The 17,988-nt window shown below is 33.2% G+C and overlaps 2 protein-coding genes across 4 annotated transcripts; both read right to left on the bottom strand.

Moving 5' to 3' along the window:
- Nucleotides 1-313: 313 nt before the first annotated feature.
- mRpS7 (mitochondrial ribosomal protein S7) lies at nucleotides 314-1,818 on the bottom strand. 3 transcript variants are annotated; one of them, XM_075311939.1, is made up of 3 exons: nucleotides 1,672-1,818; nucleotides 1,055-1,163; nucleotides 314-988 (listed from the first exon to the last, which is right to left on the bottom strand). In XM_075311939.1, the coding sequence occupies exons 2-3, from the start codon at nucleotides 1,075-1,077 to the stop codon at nucleotides 361-363; spliced, it is 651 nt and encodes a 216-aa protein (XP_075168054.1). In that variant the 5' UTR covers nucleotides 1,078-1,163; nucleotides 1,672-1,818; the 3' UTR covers nucleotides 314-360. The 3 variants fall into 3 exon arrangements, with proteins under 3 accessions (XP_075168054.1, XP_075168055.1, XP_075168056.1); XM_075311940.1 differs by having other exon boundaries at nucleotides 1,602-1,740; XM_075311941.1 differs by lacking the exon at nucleotides 1,672-1,818 and adding an exon at nucleotides 1,414-1,440.
- An 8,424-nt stretch (nucleotides 1,819-10,242) lies between these two features.
- Nucleotides 10,243-17,604, bottom strand: LOC142239084 (parkin coregulated gene protein homolog). The gene is made up of 5 exons (XM_075310847.1): nucleotides 17,251-17,604; nucleotides 14,518-14,672; nucleotides 13,397-13,568; nucleotides 10,528-10,677; nucleotides 10,243-10,469 (listed from the first exon to the last, which is right to left on the bottom strand). The coding sequence occupies exons 1-5, from the start codon at nucleotides 17,525-17,527 to the stop codon at nucleotides 10,309-10,311; spliced, it is 915 nt and encodes a 304-aa protein (XP_075166962.1). The 5' UTR covers nucleotides 17,528-17,604; the 3' UTR covers nucleotides 10,243-10,308.
- Between the last annotated feature and the right edge of the window lie 384 nt (nucleotides 17,605-17,988).

The following is a 17,988-nucleotide window of genomic DNA, read 5'->3' as shown; positions in this document are numbered from 1 at the left end:
ATAGAAATAAAATTTTGAGAAAATTTTCTATAGAAATAAAATTTTGACAAAATTTATATATATTCTTTAGAAATAAAACTTTGACAAAATTTTCTATACAAATAAAATTTTGACAAAAGTTTCTTACATACCAATTAAACTTCAGGGAATGGTTTTTCATTCCTTCGTTTTAGACCATTATTCAATTCTAACCATAAGCTTTTTTCATTTTGCGATATGTAAACGTACATCTTCAATCCAAGTAAAGAAAATCTATAATTGGAATAAAAATAAATAAATGCAGAATTGCCCCCCTATTGAATATTTAAAGATGTTTTGTTCCTTCGTTTAACCAATAATTTATTTAAAAACGTAAAACATTTAACTCCAACGATAGTGAGCATATGCTCTGTTACTCTCTGCTTGTCGGTGTAAATCGTTTTTCTTCTTTATTACTCTTCCTTGGCCATGGGCTGCATCAATAATTTCCCAAGCGAATTTTTCGGGGAAATGTACTTTTCTCTCCTTTTCCCTGGCTGCTTCAAGAAGCCATTTCATGGCCAAAAAATAGGATCGTTTTTCTGTTACTGGCACTGGGACTTGATACGTTACACCGCCTCTTTTTATGGCAGTTAATTGTAAAAGTGGTCGACTGTTTTCAATGGCTTGTATTAGTAGTGCATATGGATCGGCCGTGGTTCCTTCTGATTTGCCCAAATGAATACGTTCGATTTGAGTTCTTTTAATGCATTCCATGCTTTGATCGAAAAGTTCCCTGGCCAATTTCTTATTTCCTCCGTATGTCATGTAGTTGATAATTTTCTGTACGAATGGATTATAAAACACTGAAGACGATTCATCATTTTTGGTAGCCTTTGTAGGGACATGCAATAGCTTGTTGTATTCATCTTGTTCTTTGCAAATATTTTGTGCTTCTTTGCTGAAAATTGGATCCACATAGTGTTTTGGATAGACAGACATCTGGCGCGATACCAAGATACGTGGCCACCTGTATATTGATTTCGATTAATAGTATTATTATTATCAACTTGAAAACTAGATTTATTTGACTCACATAACTTTAAGGAAGGTATTCATGATATCTGTCACTTTCTTGATATCACCTGGGTTAGCAAATGGTACCAATCAAATCCTGGGATTACACACTAGTTTGGTAAACTAATCTGTAATAAAAGATAGAAATATTTGTATCTGTCATCATACTATTTTTGGAGTGGGAGGTGTATTTAATCGGTAATTCCATTTCAGTGAAATCTATGAAATTTGGGGAATTTTCATTATTTAACCAATGTTGTTAATTAGATATTGAATATTCTGCTTAATTTCATTGATAAGTTCCGAGTACTGTATAGTTTGAAACTGAAGAAGTCACAATGGCCCAAAAAAACGGCCACGGTTTCCCCATTAACTTACATAACCTAGGTATAACATTCCGATATTTACGTGAAATTTTCAATAAAATGAATGAAACAAAGGCACCTTGTAGAAAGTAAACGAAGCTCGAAGCCGAAGTAAATAAAGAAATACGTAATAATTCTTGAAATGGAAATAGTATTGATCAAATGGCAAATGCATAAATGTTTATAAATGTAAGAAATTACCCACAAACTTTCCCGAATTTAATGCAACCAGTCGCCCACTCTTTGCGCTCAAAATATGTAGTTATCTTACCTTCTAGATTTTCAATACTTCAGCTGTTGGAACTCCTTTTCTTATTTGAAGTTACCATGAGAAAATCCGGAACGTGACAAAGGATGGTTTATTTAGAATGGCGTAAGAAAGAAAATACCCGAGAATAACAGACAGGGTGATTCAGACAAATAAATTATTTTTGAACGTATATTAACTAAATTGATGCGTACTGCCGCATCGTACGCCAGTGTATATGGTGCAGACCAGAAGCAATAGAAGCAACGCTCTGCCAACATTTCTTGAATTTGATGGCGCTTTTGAGAATCCCCACCAGAGAATGAAGCCGCCGAGTCGCGCCGCTGATTTCAGTCGCCGCCGACCATTTTTTGCCAGTCGCCGCCGCCGCCGAATATGTCGACTCATCTTGACTCAAATTAAGACGCCAATTAATCAAACATCGATTTAAATCAGAAAAATATAATAATAATTGTAGTATTTTTGCCAAAATGTTGAACCTTCCATCCACAATCAATTTCAAACTGCTATAACATTTTTGCAAATATTTAGCTCAGAAAATTTTAACTAAATGTAAATTTGATTGTAAGATTGGTTGTACAACTAATCTCATTACCATTCGAATAACTTCAAATTGATTTTATAATGGATGATTGTGCGCCGCCGAATGGACAAATTTATATCGACTTAGCCGTCAAGCCGCCGGCGCCAGAGGTAAAGAGCCACCGCCGACAAAAATGGTTCGGCTTCATTCTCTGATCCCCACAACGTCGAAAACAGTAGTATACGACATCCAAAACTCGTTGGAAAAGCGCCTTCACATCACATTTAACATAACTTTTTGCATTAATAAAAGAATGATGTTGAGTTACAAATAGCAAGTTACATGTTGCAGCGTCTATCAGCCAGTGTTTTTATTTCCGATTGAAGCAGCATGTCTGGAAGAATATCTGAAAACTATCACTTTACACTATTGGGAAATTCACAAGTTGGTCACCAATATACCTTTCACAATATTAAGCATAGTAACAATGTTTTCAGCACTTCATTTTCTTTTTTATTTAAATAAATTGTAATAAGCTAGTTACGCTTGGCGTTTCAAAATATAAAATGGCTCTTCTAACAATAGTGATGGCAAAACACTTTCATTTTGTACTTTTTGATATGCTTCCCCCATCACAGTTGGCGATTGTTGTAGTGTCATTTAGGAGTCTGTGGTTGCGATGAGGATGAAATGGAACAAAATAGATTATCTCGTCGGAATTTTGTCTTAAGCCTAATACTAAGATCACGTTTTCACACGAAAAACTTGTATACTCCATATAGAAAACGTTAGCGCGGAATAAATGCAAAATCTTTGTTTTGAGCATTTTCAAACATATATTTATACAACCCTGGATTTTTCGCACGAAAAAATAGGCAGGCATATTATTTCGTATAAATAAGTTAACATCCCTGGGTTTGAGACCCTATTTACGGAGATAGATGAAGATATTTGTTTTTCGCAGAAACTAGTACTAAGCATTACAGCCTATTTCTGATATCCGAATTCTACTCTTCGTTCGCATACAAAACGAAAATCAGCTCATTTAGGTTTCTCTAAGCTCTATCTAAACGACAAGTGAGACTAAAATCAATGCGAACGAAAACGTAACGTTAAACGCTAAATTTGGGTTTCTCTAGCTCCATTCATTCGATTTGTCGAACAGAAATGTCAAATGCAGTCACCTTGGGAAAACCTTTCGTTTCGTGGAAAAACATTCATAAATAAAGGTGAGTACTCAGTTCGAGTTTAGCCGCTAAAATCAAAAATAAAGCAGTAAAAAAATATAAATTAAAAGTATTTGATGCAAATTTTAATATAACTTGATGGGGAATAGCCCAAAGTAACTTTCTATAAAGATTTTATTCTTTAAAATGGATTAGTAAAGAAAAGTAATAATGGAAAAATTACGATTTTACCGGCTAAAGGTGGGTCTTAAGTTCGAGTTTAGCCGCTAATTTTCACTAAAGTGAAAACTAAATGAGTAAAAAATGTCATAAAATCATGCATATTTGTTGCATATTTCATTATAACTTGATGGGGAATAGCCCAAAGCAAATTTGCACACAGTTTGCATTCATTAAAATGGATTATTAAAGAAAAGTAATCGTGAAAAATGACGATTTTAGCGGCTAAACTCGAACTTAATACCCACCATAAACTCGAACTTAATACCCACCTTAAAGGTGAGTATTAAGTTCGAGTTTAGCCGCTAAAATCGCTAAAGTGAAAACTAAATCAGTAAGAAAAATGCATGAAATTATACGTATTTGTTGCAAATTGTATTAGAACTTGATGGGAAATAGCCCAGAGCAAATTTTCACAAAGTTTGTATTCCTTAAAATGGATTATTAAAGAAAAGTAATAGTGAAAAAATTACGTTTTTAGCGGCTAAACTCGAACTTAATACCCACCTTAAGGAAAAACTTAATAATTGATAAATTTATTAACGCTTTTAGTGTAAATATGTGATAAAAGTGGTTTATTTCGATCTATTTTTCTTTATAACCACCATATAGGCCGTTAAGGGAAAGTCTAAAAAGAACAAACACCTACATTTCAAATGAAACACTCATTAAAAGGAGAACCGAACTCTAACTATTGTAGAAATATAAATATACAAATACATATCTCTCTACACAGGATAATTTCTTAAAGAAATTATTGAGCTTAAGGCCGGTATGCGCCTCTTGCGAAATTTTCGGTAGCAAAAATGTATTTAAGTCTACAAAAAAAAAAACGGGTTGTGTATAGAGTGCAGGGAATCATAATGCACAGAAATTTTAAATAAGCCAATCACCTTTAAAATTGTCAATAGTTGTTCCAAATAATCCTCAAATAAATTGTTGATTATTTACAGACCTCTTAAACATTTTACACATACAATGACTTAAGGCCGGTATGCACCTCTTGCGAAATTTTCGGTAGCAAAAATTTATTTAAGTCTACAACAAAAAAACAGGGCTGTGTACACAAATTTTAAACCAGCTAATCGCTTTTAAAAATTGTTAATATATGTTCCAAATATTCTTCAAATAAATTGTTTATTATTTACAGACCTTTTAAAACTTTTACGCACACAATGATTGTAATAAATTAAATGTTTGCTGCCAAAATATGCTTTTGACAACCCTGTTATTTTCATTAGAGGTGCGTACCAGCTTACGAAATTGAACGCTACCGAAAATTTCGTTAGCATAAATAGCAATGCATTTCTTATGCACGGTCACAAAAAATCGCTTCTGTAACATATACTCCCAAACATATTTTGCTTCAAGCATATACATTTTTGGGTATTGCCCAAACATTTATATGTTTGATCTCTTCCAATATATAATATGTTTGAAAGCATATTGGTCTAAACAATATATGTTTGGGTAGTCTAAGTTCCAAACATTTTGTATTTTTGCATCCAAATTCAATAATGTTGTCTTCCAAAAAACAATATGTTATTATGTGGACATATAATATGTTTGGAAGCATTTTGCACCCAAAAATATTATATGCTTAAAAAAATTCTCCCAAACAATATTGTGCTCAAAATTTTATTTATTTATTTATATATTTACAATCATAATGAATTATGAAAATAAACAGGTAATATAGGTGCTAACAACATAGGTTTTCGACCTGAATGCTTAAAATTTTGTTTCTGCCTAATTGTATATTCTCCCACATCTTTCTCACTTCCACGAGATTTTTTAGTTCTTAGCAACTTTTTCTGTAATACAAACATTGTAGAAGAAATTATTCAATTTTATGATTTTTTTATTTTAATTTTACCTTTTGCCGGCCGGGGATTCGAACAGCGGACCACACAGTTTGTAAGGATCAAAGAAGTAGCTGATCAATTGCCCAAGGAAAAATAAAATGTTAATTTTGTAATAACAAGCAACAACCACCAACTTAATTCAATATCGCTCCCTGTTAAATAGCGCTCCAAGCTACTAAACACATATATGTTTATAGGCTATTTCTAAATTAATATATGTTTGCATCCAAGCATATTATATTTACAAACATTTTATGTCCCAAACATAATATGTTCTAACATATTAACATATATGTCCCAAACATGTTATGCTAGTTTATGAACATTATATGCTTGCACTCAAAAATATTGTGTTTAAAAATTTGTGTTCCAAACATATAATGTTTATAGCCAAACATATGAAAAACAGTCTTTTTCAACCGTGTGGGAATGAAATTTTTCGCTAGAGGTGCATACCGGCCTTTAACATATGTTCCAAACATATTTTGCAGGAAGCACATATATTATTGCATACTACCGAAACATTAATATGTTTGTTTTATGTGAACATATTATATGTTTGGAAGCATTTTGAGCCAAAAATATTATATGCTGGGAAGAATTTTTCCCAAACAGGATTGTGCTCATTCCCTAACATACTCGTAATCTTCACTTCCACAAAATTTTTTAGTTATTGGCATCTTTCTCTGTAATACAAATAATGTTGAAGAAATTATTCACTTTTATAAATTTTTTAAATTTTACCTTTCGCCTGCACGGAGAATCGAACCGAGGACCATACAGTTTGTAAGCCAACACACTATCCACTGGGCTACGTAGCTGTTATAGTCACCAGTAGATAATTATCGTTTTAAGTTACATTTATATAGCATAGTTTGCAGCGCCCACGAGCCCATGCAAACATAACATTATTTAACAGAAACATACATTTGTTTGCCACGTGGAGCAGTGGTTAGCATGTCTGCCTTGCATGCAAAGGGTCGTGGGTTCAATCCCTGCTCCGACCGAACATTTTTTTTTTTGTTTTTTTTTTTTAATTTACACATTTACATTTATACTATATTAATTTTTTTAAATGAAACATCGAAATGTGCGTTATTAAAGATTTATAGTCAGTAACAGTGTTTGATATAAACGAAATTGAATGATTTTTGGATAAAATATTATTTTTTATTGCAAAAATAACAATCTTGTAATAAAAAACTGTTTTTGTACAAAACTTTAAAATTTGGAAGGAATTCAAAAACTAACAAAAGAAGAACGTGGAGTCGAGTATAAACATACATACATAATTTTATAATATAAACATAAACTTATTTAGGAGTGAACAGTTTTTTACTAGCATTTAACACCATCGCTCTAAAATTCCTTTTATTTTTCTTTAATAATTCATTTTAAAGAAAATAAACTTTTTAAATTGTTTTAGCTGTAAAAGTCGAACTTAATGCCCGCTTTTATATTTGATGGTGTCCGTCAACTCCTCGTGGACTACTTTTTAATAAAGAGAAACTAAACTTTGTTTTTTTTACATTTTACTGTGTAATTTTTCACTATTTCCTCCTTATTTCATTTTACCGTCCCAACTCTAAAAAGAGTATAGTGCCCTTTCGTTATTTTTATGAAGACCCCTGATTTCTTTTAACGAACCAAGAAAAAAATTGTGCCCATAATGCCAAAATGATAAACAAAACACATGTCCACACATACATAAAATGCTGCTCTCAAGGCGAAAACATAAGCTGTTTGTTTTTCAAATGTCTATTCTCTTGGTTCAGAATGTATATTCTCTTTATTCAAATTAAATAATATTTAGACTTAAACATATAAAATGTTTGGCCTTATCATAAAACAGTTTTCCGAAACAACATACAAGCGGTTTCACAGAAATTGTTCTCTTTTGACTCTTTTGCTGTGTTATATTGATATCTTTCGTCAACTCTCCCGGTTTCCATCTCTATTTCTCTCTATACTCTCTCTGTCGCTTTGAATAAAATATCACAACATATGTATGTTTAGTTGAAATTTGTAAATTTATATATGTTTGTATTCACACATATGATTTTTATGAAACATTCATGCCCCAAACATAATATATTCTAACATATTAACATAGATGTCCCAAACATTTAGTGTTAGTTTAGGAAAATTACATGTTCGCACTTAAATATATTGTGGTTTAAAATCGTGTCCGAAACACATTTTGTTTATATCGGAACATATGAAAAACATATTTTTCTAACAGTGCATAAATATCAATGCATTTCTTATGGGAATAAAATTTTTCACTAGAGGTGCGTACCGGACTTTAAACCAAATATAAGCAGTTAGAAAAGTTTGCAAAATAAACGGCGGTGCCAGATTGAATTTTATGGAAAATAATTTTTAAAATGTATGGGCCTTTTTCAAGTAATTTAAATAATTGAGATATGGTAATATTAGCAATTGACAGCAACGTAAGCCATGTGAACGAAGATAGATATACCCAAATCTAGAGGAAAGTGAGTGACTACCGTTCGTTAGCAATTGCTTTCGTCCGGATATCAGAAATAGGCTCTTAATAATTTGTCTTCAACAATTTCATTGATGATAGAACTCTAAGAAATTTCAAAGACTATTTCAACATAAAGGTCGGGTCCTACAATTTAGAGACTCGACTGGAAAGAACTGTACACAACAGCTTTCTCACATAAGTTGTTCCAATCCATGCCAGTTTGTACACCAATTTTATCCGTCTTTGCTGGATTGGATGGGTACATTCTGACACCATATAAACGAAAATTTGTTATAGACATAGAACATCCTTTTCCTCAAAGATTGAATGAAATAACATATCTCTATTTATCATACACCCAGAAAACAAATTCGTTGCCTCAACCGAATTAATTGCCAACCGAAAGCAGGTGTTTCCATCAACTATCAATGATATCTGTCAGCACAACTAACATTTGGCAATTGTAACTATATGGTAGTATGTTGGATCAACTTTGCATTGGTTGTCGCAATTTCATATTAATTGTTTTGTTTGTTGGTGCAACCGCCCTCGATTTTCTTTACTATTATCCTAACCAAATTCCAATATCAAATGAAAGGGCAGATTATAATGAGATTTTATTAATTTATTACAAGATTTACAATCATAATAAACTACGAAAATAAATACAAAAGGTGCTAACAACAAAGGCTTTTGATCTACATATATGTGAGATCAATTTACATTACAATTTACAATTTTTTATAGGTAATGTTTGTATACCAATGACAGATGGTTATTAGGTTGCAATTATGTGGTCAAACTACGGAACCTAATTCAATATATACTTGCCAGAAATTTCTTCCTTCAGCCTTTAGATATAAATACAGATCGACTTAAACTCTTCCTGTATTCTTAATACAATAAAAAAGCTCGCTCGCCGTAAAAAGTATTTGTGTTTGTTGGTGTTGGTGTATGAAGCCTGCAATTTTTATGGAAACTTTTGTAATATTTTTTTTTTATAAATCGGTGCGATACTTACTTGAAGGCAACTTCTTTTCTATGGGATAAACTTTATTCAATTTATTGCGGACTATTATCAAGTAAATGTTGTTCCCCGTTTTGCAAATTTTGTAGCGTCATACCATTTACCATGTCGATGTTGATATAAATATTTATTTGTTGCAACAACTACCTTACGCCCGTCCTATAATTGAACTAAGATTCTATTAGTATACTCAACTTTTGGTTGTACCAACCATTTGTTGATTCCCATGATGTAGGTCTCACTATGCTGGTGGTTAGCTCAACAATTTTATGCAGCATAAAACCAAATTTATCGGCATTGGTTATTGTAACCAATTGAATGGTTATGGGAATTTCGTTTTGATCCTGTGAACTTTTTTATGGTCGTGTTGAATGTATAATGGGGAAAATAATCAAAACATTGTTCTTCTAACAAAAAATAAGTTACTGACATCATTTCCTCATTGTAATTATCGAATTGCAACCAACCATTTCTCTGGGTGTATGGACCACTTTTGGCATGGTTGTTAAATATCATATACTACCACCACGTACCAAATTTCAACCAGATCGGATGAATTTTGCTTCTTCATAAGGCACCGGAGGTCAAATCTGGGGATCGGTTTATATGGGAGCTATATATAATTATGGACTGATATGAACCAATTCCTGCATGGTTGTTGGATACCATATACTAACATCACGTACCAAATTTCAACCGAATCGGATGAATTTTGCTCTTCCAAGGGCTCCGGAGGTCAAATCTGGGGATCGGTTTATATGGGGGCTATATATAAGAATGGACCGATTTCGACCAATTTTTGCATGGGCGTTTGAGGCCATATATTAACACCACGTACCAAATTTCAACTGAATCAGATGAATTTTTCGGGTAATATTAAAGCATTTGAATACCACCAGGACGAACGAAGCGCAGTCAACTTTTCCACACCTTGTAAAAAGACACCGGACTATTCACTGCTTCTATGTGAACAAAGTTCAATACTGTGTTTGACAAGTGAGAGAAAAGATCTTTGACGTCTTTGGGATATTCTCGTCTCATTCTGTACCATTCCATTGTCCTTTTCCTTTGAATAGTGGCTTACGGTACAACTATACTAGTATTTCGTAATTGGTACCTATTACGGCAACAAAAGTATTTCATGCATATTCAGCACGATTAAATGGCGAAGCCAAAGACATTTTGCATGCAATCAACAGACCTTTCAACAGGATCTCTGTTTTTGAAAATCCGTTGGCTAACACTTTAAAGTCAAAAACGAATTGTATTCATTGTATTATTTAATTTATACTAAATACTTATAGCTTAATTTTTTTTAAATATAAAATTTAATTTAAATAACACGATTCATATGTTGGTACCATATACTTAATATTAATAAACGCATCTTCACCACCATGCAATTCCAACACTTGTAAAGTTTCGTCGATTAAATCTCCTAAATTCATGTTGTTCTTTTGAGCATAATCAATTTCATCACCACAGTTTACTGAAAATAAGATTTATTAATATTTGTTCTTCATTAATATGTTCAAAACGTTACTCACAATTTTTTACTTTGAAAGCATTAAACATTGGTAATAGCTGTCGATAAAATGGAACAAGAGCAGGACCCACTAAATCCGATGATAGTACCAACTGTTGGATTATCTTTAATGTTGTGCACATAACTTCAAGATTTTTAGTACTAAGGGCATCTGCAATGTTTCGGATAGTAAAAACAGTAAATTTTAGTTAACACACATTTGATTATTGCCCATAGGCATAAATAAAAACAAAAACATAAATGAAGAGAACGATATTATTATAGTACTAAATAACGCTGACAAAGATAAATATTCTAAATAATCCGAAAGTTTCTTCTTTAAAACATGTTCCACCGCCCTCGATAATAGGAATTATATTGACGCATACATATCCGAAGATGTGGGACAGAGTTATCTCGGGAAATAAAGAAAAAATATCTTAAAATGTTTAAGGAACTTTATATTTAATTTGCTCTAAACAATAAAATGATCGTCAGATGGTTATAATAAAATCTATCGAACCACTTCCTCCGTAGTATCCTGATTACTGATTACGTACAAAAGCTTAGTTGAAACCATTAAGATCATCCACCTTAGTTGGCTCTTCCTATGAAAACTATTCTGACTTTCTAAACCACCTCTCTTCGAACTTAAGCATTCGCGAAAATGGAACATGAGATTTGTAGTATTGCAGTCCTTACATAATATTCGCCAATTGCTTTCATCTCTATAGGAAGAATCTGCCAATAACTAGTGGTACCAAACTTCTGGTGAATCAAACTAATCGGTATTAAGGCGAGTATACACCGAACAAATATTACAAAAAATTTAAACGAATTAAAAAATAAAGTATGAACATTTCTACGTTTTTAATTAAAATATTAATTGGTACAATTTAAAGCTTTGTTCAGAAATAATTAGTTAATTATATATGATTGAAAAAATTGTTGCTCTGTGTATGTGGTACACTGTTAGAAAAATATGTTTTTCATATGTTCCGATATAAACAAAATGTGTTTCGGACACGATTTTAAACCACAATATGTTTAAGTGCGAACATGTAATTTTCCTAAACTAACACTAAATGTTTGGGACATCTATGTTAATATGTTAGAATATATTATGTTTGGGGCATGAATGTTTCATAAAAATCATATGTGTGAATACAAACATATATAAATTTACAAATTTCAACTAAACATACATATGTTGTGATATTTTATTCAAAGCGACAGAGAGAGTATAGAGAGAAATAGAGATGGAAACCGGGAGAGTTGACGAAAGATATCAATATAACACAGCAAAAGAGTCAAAAGAGAACAATTTCTGTGAAACCGCTTGTATGTTGTTTCGGAAAACTGTTTTATGATAAGGCCAAAAATTTTATATGTTTAAGTCTAAATATTATTTAATTTGAATAAAGAGAATATACATTCTGAACCAAGAGAATAGACATTTGAAAAACAAACAGCTTATGTTTTCGCCTTGAGAGCAGCATTTTATGTATGTGTGGACATGTGTTTTGTTTATCATTTTGGCATTATGGGCACAATTTTTTTCTTGGTTCGTTAAAAGAAATCAGGGGTCTTCATAAAAATAACGAAAGGGCACTATACTCTTTTTAGAGTTGGGACGGTAAAATGAAATAAGGAGGAAATAGTGAAAAATTACACAGTAAAATGTAAAAAAAACAAAGTTTAGTTTCTCTTTATTAAAAAGTAGTCCACGAGGAGTTGACGGACACCATCAAATATAAAAGCGGGCATTAAGTTCGACTTTTACAGCTAAAACAATTTAAAAAGTTTATTTTCTTTAAAATGAATTATTAAAGAAAAATAAAAGGAATTTTAGAGCGATGGTGTTAAATGCTAGTAAAAAACTGTTCACTCCTAAATAAGTTTATGTTTATATTATAAAATTATGTATGTATGTTTATACTCGACTCCACGTTCTTCTTTTGTTAGTTTTTGAATTCCTTCCAAATTTTAAAGTTTTGTACAAAAACAGTTTTTTATTACAAGATTGTTATTTTTGCAATAAAAAATAATATTTTATCCAAAAATCATTCAATTTCGTTTATATCAAGCACTGTTACTGACTATAAATCTTTAATAACGCACATTTCGATGTTTCATTTAAAAAAATTAATATAGTATAAATGTAAATGTGTAAATTAAAAAAAAAAAAACAAAAAAAAATGTTCGGTCGGAGCAGGGATTGAACCCACGACCCTTTGCATGCAAGGCAGACATGCTAACCACTGCTCCACGTGGCAAACAAATGTATGTTTCTGTTAAATAATGTTATGTTTGCATGGGCTCGTGGGCGCTGCAAACTATGCTATATAAATGTAACTTAAAACGATAATTATCTACTGGTGACTATAACAGCTACGTAGCCCAGTGGATAGTGTGTTGGCTTACAAACTGTATGGTCCTCGGTTCGATTCTCCGTGCAGGCGGAAGGTAAAATTTAAAAAATTTATAAAAGTGAATAATTTCTTCAACATTATTTGTATTACAGAGAAAGGTGCCAAAAATTTCGTGGAAGTGAAGATTACGAGTATGTTAGGGAATGAGCACAATCCTGTTTGGGAAAAATTCTTCCAAGCATATAATATTTTTGGCTCAAAATGCTTCCAAACATATAATATGTTCACATAAAACAAACATATTAATGTTTCGGTAGTATGCAATAATATATGTGCTTCCTGCAAAATATGTTTGGAACATATGTTAAAGAAGCGATTTTTTTTGAGGGTGTATTAATGCCATGATTCTTTGTGCTATCATAGTGCTCTAAAAATCTCTGTTGCCTTTGACTCGGAAGTCCAGCTTTCTGTCCACCATTACTTCGATGTACTGCGTTTACAAAAGAATTGTGTACTCACTTTTTAACGGTAATATCAATTGCGGAATTACAGTATGGATTTTATCACCTCCGGCTAATAATAGATCGGACACTCCTTGGCGGGCATATGTTTTATAAGGATGTTCTGTTTCACAGAGCCCATCAAAAAATAATGGCAAGTACAAACTGTAATCCAGTTTTTCAATATCAACCTAAAGAGCACAATAGAAGAACAACAAATTAATTATATACTAAAAATTAGACATGCAATAGTGTTTTATAAGTCTCTCCCTTGCCCGGTAATTGACATAGCAGAAGTCATTCATACATACATAGCCTGGTACTGAATTTGCCTAATTGTATTTTCAAGGAAATTTGTAAAGGGTTTGTTCCATTATTGCTTTTTTGTTTTAGCTGTATTACTGAACAATGTATGAGCATCAACAAACTGCATCTATTAGTGTAGCCGATTATCCATATGCGTTGAAGTTGTTATCTACACCCTAAGAAAAAAATACTTTCTGTTTCAAGCTCGAGGTCTTTTGCAAATATTTTATTTACTTTTTTAGTGTTTTGCGATTACTATATTAAATCTCAAAAAATTGCATTGTGCAATTCAAACAGCTGTAATGATTGTATTGAATCTACATAAGGTTCAAGTATTTTTGTGTTTTACACTTTTTTCTTTGGGTGTAGAACTTTGCATGTTACGCCAACGTACAAATCAATCATAAATTCTCTAATGGTGACGAATGCCGAGAATTAATGTTGCAATCACATTTAAAATATTATTTTCGTACCATCATAGCAAATCTTTAATATTTCATGATCTCTTTTGGGCAAAAACTCGAAAGTGTTAAAATGGTAACACTTGATATCATTTTGTTGATATAAACAATTCAATCAACAAATAAATGACATTTCGATTTCAAGGACATTTCGCAATGACACTTATTGTAGTTGGATATAGCACGTGCTAACAAATGTTGATGAAAATTGAGGTAAGAAGGGTAGGTACATCTTATTGTGGAGACACTCGGGCTATATAGAGCCTTCAAACCAGAGTAATGTTGTTGTGCCTAATCAATTTTCGTTTTGGTTTCCTTAGATATTTACTAAGATATTTTTAAGGATCTATCATATCAAGAATTTTATACTTACCGTCCATCCAATTTTATCGCCTCCGCATAAATATTCCATTTTAATAGGCAAATCACCACGGTCAAAATACATACGAAATGATGAACTGCGATGAGGTTTATTGAGATTGTTGCTAGGGGGGCCCATATTAACTTTGGCTACCGATAAACGAAGAGCTGCATAAGGGAATATTGGAAGTTATATTGTAAAATAGCTAGTGAAAGGACTCAAAGCACTATTTTTTCTTTTTAAATTAAAGATTCAAAAGGGGCATATCGGTCCATGTTTCGATATAACCCTATATAAATGGATGATCCGATTTGACTTCTTAGGCGTCTCAAGTTAGGTTGAAAAAAGGAGTTAGGTCTTCAGGAAGCTTTGTTACAAAGTAATGTCCATTGTAGCTCCGGATCGCTGGGATGCTTACAAGAACAATTTGAGAGGATACGGCGAGAATTGAGAAGGGTTCAATAGATTGAAAGCACCTACGAGGCACACACCGTTTGCGGTTACATTAAACCATAGAAGGGCCACTTGACAACATCTAGTGAGAATACGTTAGTACTCTTGGACTCATGGCTGAACCAACCACTGTTAATAACATAAATATTAAACGGCCCTCGACTATCATGGAAATTTCTATCAAAATCTGGAATAAAGTAGGATTTAAAAAATTTCGAACCCATTAAGTCCCGAGGGCCTAATGGAAATGCATCGGCATAAGTGCATGTAAAGACTTTCACAATTACGACGTAGATGTATGATCATATCAACTTATCGTATATTCCGGGAAAATGGAATGAACCGAAATAAAAAAACAAGATTAAGGGATTGATTGTAGTTATATTATATTTAAATTTGGGAAGAATAATTCTCGTATGTGATTTCCATAAGAAGTTGGTATATAAGAACCAACATGAATCATTAAGACAATGAAAATGTTCGTTAATAGTACGAAACGTTTCGTTGACTAACAAAAAATTCGTTATAATAACGAAAAATTTCGTAATATCAATGAATTTGTTTCATTGGCTCAATTTTAATGACACATTTCATTAATATAACGAAACTTTTTCTACCAGTGCACAGAATCGGATCGAAATTTGCTTCTCCAGGTGGCTCTGGTGCTCAAATCTGGGGATCGGTTTATATGGAGGCTATATATAATTATGGACCGATATGGACCAATTTTCGCATGTATATTAGAGGCTATATACTGACATAACGTACAAAATTTCAACCTAATCGGATGAATTTTGCTCCTCCAAGAGGCTCCGGAGGTCAAATCTAGGGATCGGTTTATATGGGGGATATATATTATTATGGACCGAGTTGGACCAATGTTTGCGTGGATGTTAGAGACCATATATAAACACCACGTTTCGAATTTCATCCCATCCGGGCTTCAGAGGTCAAATCTAGGGATCGGTTTATATGGCGGCTATATATAATTATAGACCGATTTGGACAAATTTTTGCATGGATGTTAAGGTAGAATTACATACCATGCGTCCGATCTTTGAAATTAAAAACTCGAATAGTATGCCGCAAACAGAAAAAAATCAACCCTTCCATCAATGCACGGATTAACGCATGGTGTGTAATTCAACCTTTAGAGGCCATATATAAACACCTCGTACCAAATTTCAACCGGATCGAATGAAATTGGCTCCTCCAAGAGGCTCCGGAGGTCAAATCTAAGGATCGGTTTATATAGCGGCTATATATAATTATAGACCGATTTGGACAAATTTTTGCGTGGATGTTAGAGGCCATATATAAACACCTCGTACCAAATTTCAACCGGATCGGATGAAATTTGCTCAATAAAGAGACTCCGGGGTCAAATATAGGGATCGGTTTATATGGCGGCTATATATAATTATAGACCAATTTGGACAAATTTTTGCGTGGCTGTTAGAGGGCATATATAAACACCTCGTACCAAATTTCGACCGGATCGGACGAAATTTGCTCCATAAAGAGGCTCCGGGGGTCAAATCTAGGGATCGGTTTATATGGAGGCTATATAATTATAGACCGAGATGTACCAATTTTTGCGTGGATGCTAGAGACCGAATTTCAACCGGATCGGATGAAATTTGCTCCTCCAAGAGGCTCCAGAGGTCAAATCTAGAGATCGGTTTATATGGCGGCTATATATAATTATAGACCGATTTGGACAAATTTTTGCGTGGATGTTAGAGGCCATATATAAACATCTCGTACCAAATTTCAACCGGATCGAATGACGTTTGCTCCTCCAAGAAGCTCCGGAGGTCAAATCTGAAGATCGGTTTATATGGGGGATATATAATTATTGACCGCTATGGATCAATTTTTGCATGATTGTTAGAGACCATATACTAACAGCACGTACCAAATTTCAACCGGATCGGATGAATTTCGATCCTCCAAGAGGCTCCGCACGCCAAATCTGGGGGTCGGTTTATATGGGTGTTATACGTAAAAGTGGTCCGATATGGCCCATTTGCAATACCATCCTACCTACATCAATAACAACTACTTGTGCAAAGTTTCAAGTCGATAGAACTTTGCAACTACTTGTGCAAAGTTTCAAGTCGGAAGTTGGGGTGATTTCAACAGACAGACGGACGGATGGACGTGGCTAGATCGACTCAGAATATATATACTTTATGGGGTCTTAGAGCAATATTTCGATGTGTTACAATAAAAGTTGTTTTAATTTGGGGACCTCGGGCCGGACCATCATCATTTAGCACATTTTCTTACTTTTGTGATCAGTTTTTCCACGAGCACTAGCACTACCCGAAGATGTGTCAATCATGGGAGCTTCCACTACCATTGTATTCCTCTGATGCGACTGTATAGAGAATGGAGGTACATAACGTGTTTGAGCGGCTGAGACCGGTGCCGAATAAAGGGTTTTATGACTAACTGGTGGATTTGCCGATTTTGAGCGATAACGATATGGTTCACGGGAAGCAATACAACAGTCAAAATTATGTTCCAAAGATCGTTTATAATTCGGACGTGCGGTGTAAGCCATAGTACGGTTTAAAAATTTTCTACAAATGCCCAAACACAAATATATTGACTTCCGATTGGTATAACAACTTTTCTCCTGGAATGTTAATAACGAACTAAAGTTATTTGTGTTTTTACCAAATGAGTACATGCTTCTTCTGTATAACGCCATACTTCTATGGCACTTAGCCATTACAATAGACTGCTACCATAACAATGGGTTGCTAAGAGTTCAAATTATGAGAGTGTGAAGAGAACTTCTAGAATTGTGTGCCAAATGAATAATAGGAGTCCCCATTCATCCATACCTCCATTCCATTTGTTAGTAAACAAAGTAGACAGAGAGTCCTCTAACATTTTTGTTTATTTTGATTTTGTCTTGTTTTGTGGGTTGGAGAAATAAATTTATTCAAACTACATGTTCCTGTAATAGAATGCATTAATCCATAGTCCTTCTTGTTTATATGTATGTCATGCATACAT

The sequence above is a fragment of the Haematobia irritans genome, chromosome 5 (genome assembly GCF_050003625.1).
Source record: "Haematobia irritans isolate KBUSLIRL chromosome 5, ASM5000362v1, whole genome shotgun sequence".
In the NCBI taxonomy this organism is placed as follows: Eukaryota; Metazoa; Arthropoda; class Insecta; order Diptera; family Muscidae; genus Haematobia; species Haematobia irritans.
This window is presented reverse-complemented; position numbering and strand designations above follow the sequence as displayed.

Excerpts from the sequence above, each read along its gene's own strand:
- mRpS7 (XM_075311939.1), bottom strand. The coding sequence starts at position 1,077 with ATGAATACCTTCCTTAAAGTTAT. Across the intron at positions 989-1,054 it reads AATACCTTCCTTAAAGTTAT|GTGGCCACGTATCTTGGTAT; the intron begins GTGAGTCAAATA and ends ATCAATATACAG.
- LOC142239084 (XM_075310847.1), bottom strand. The coding sequence starts at position 17,527 with ATGGCTTACACCGCACGTCCGAATTATAAACGATCTTTGGAACATAAT. Across the intron at positions 13,569-14,517 it reads GCGATAAAATTGGATGGACG|GTTGATATTGAAAAACTGGA; the intron begins GTAAGTATAAAA and ends TGTGCTCTTTAG. Across the intron at positions 10,470-10,527 it reads TGCTTTCAAAGTAAAAAATT|TAAACTGTGGTGATGAAATT; the intron begins GTGAGTAACGTT and ends TCTTATTTTCAG.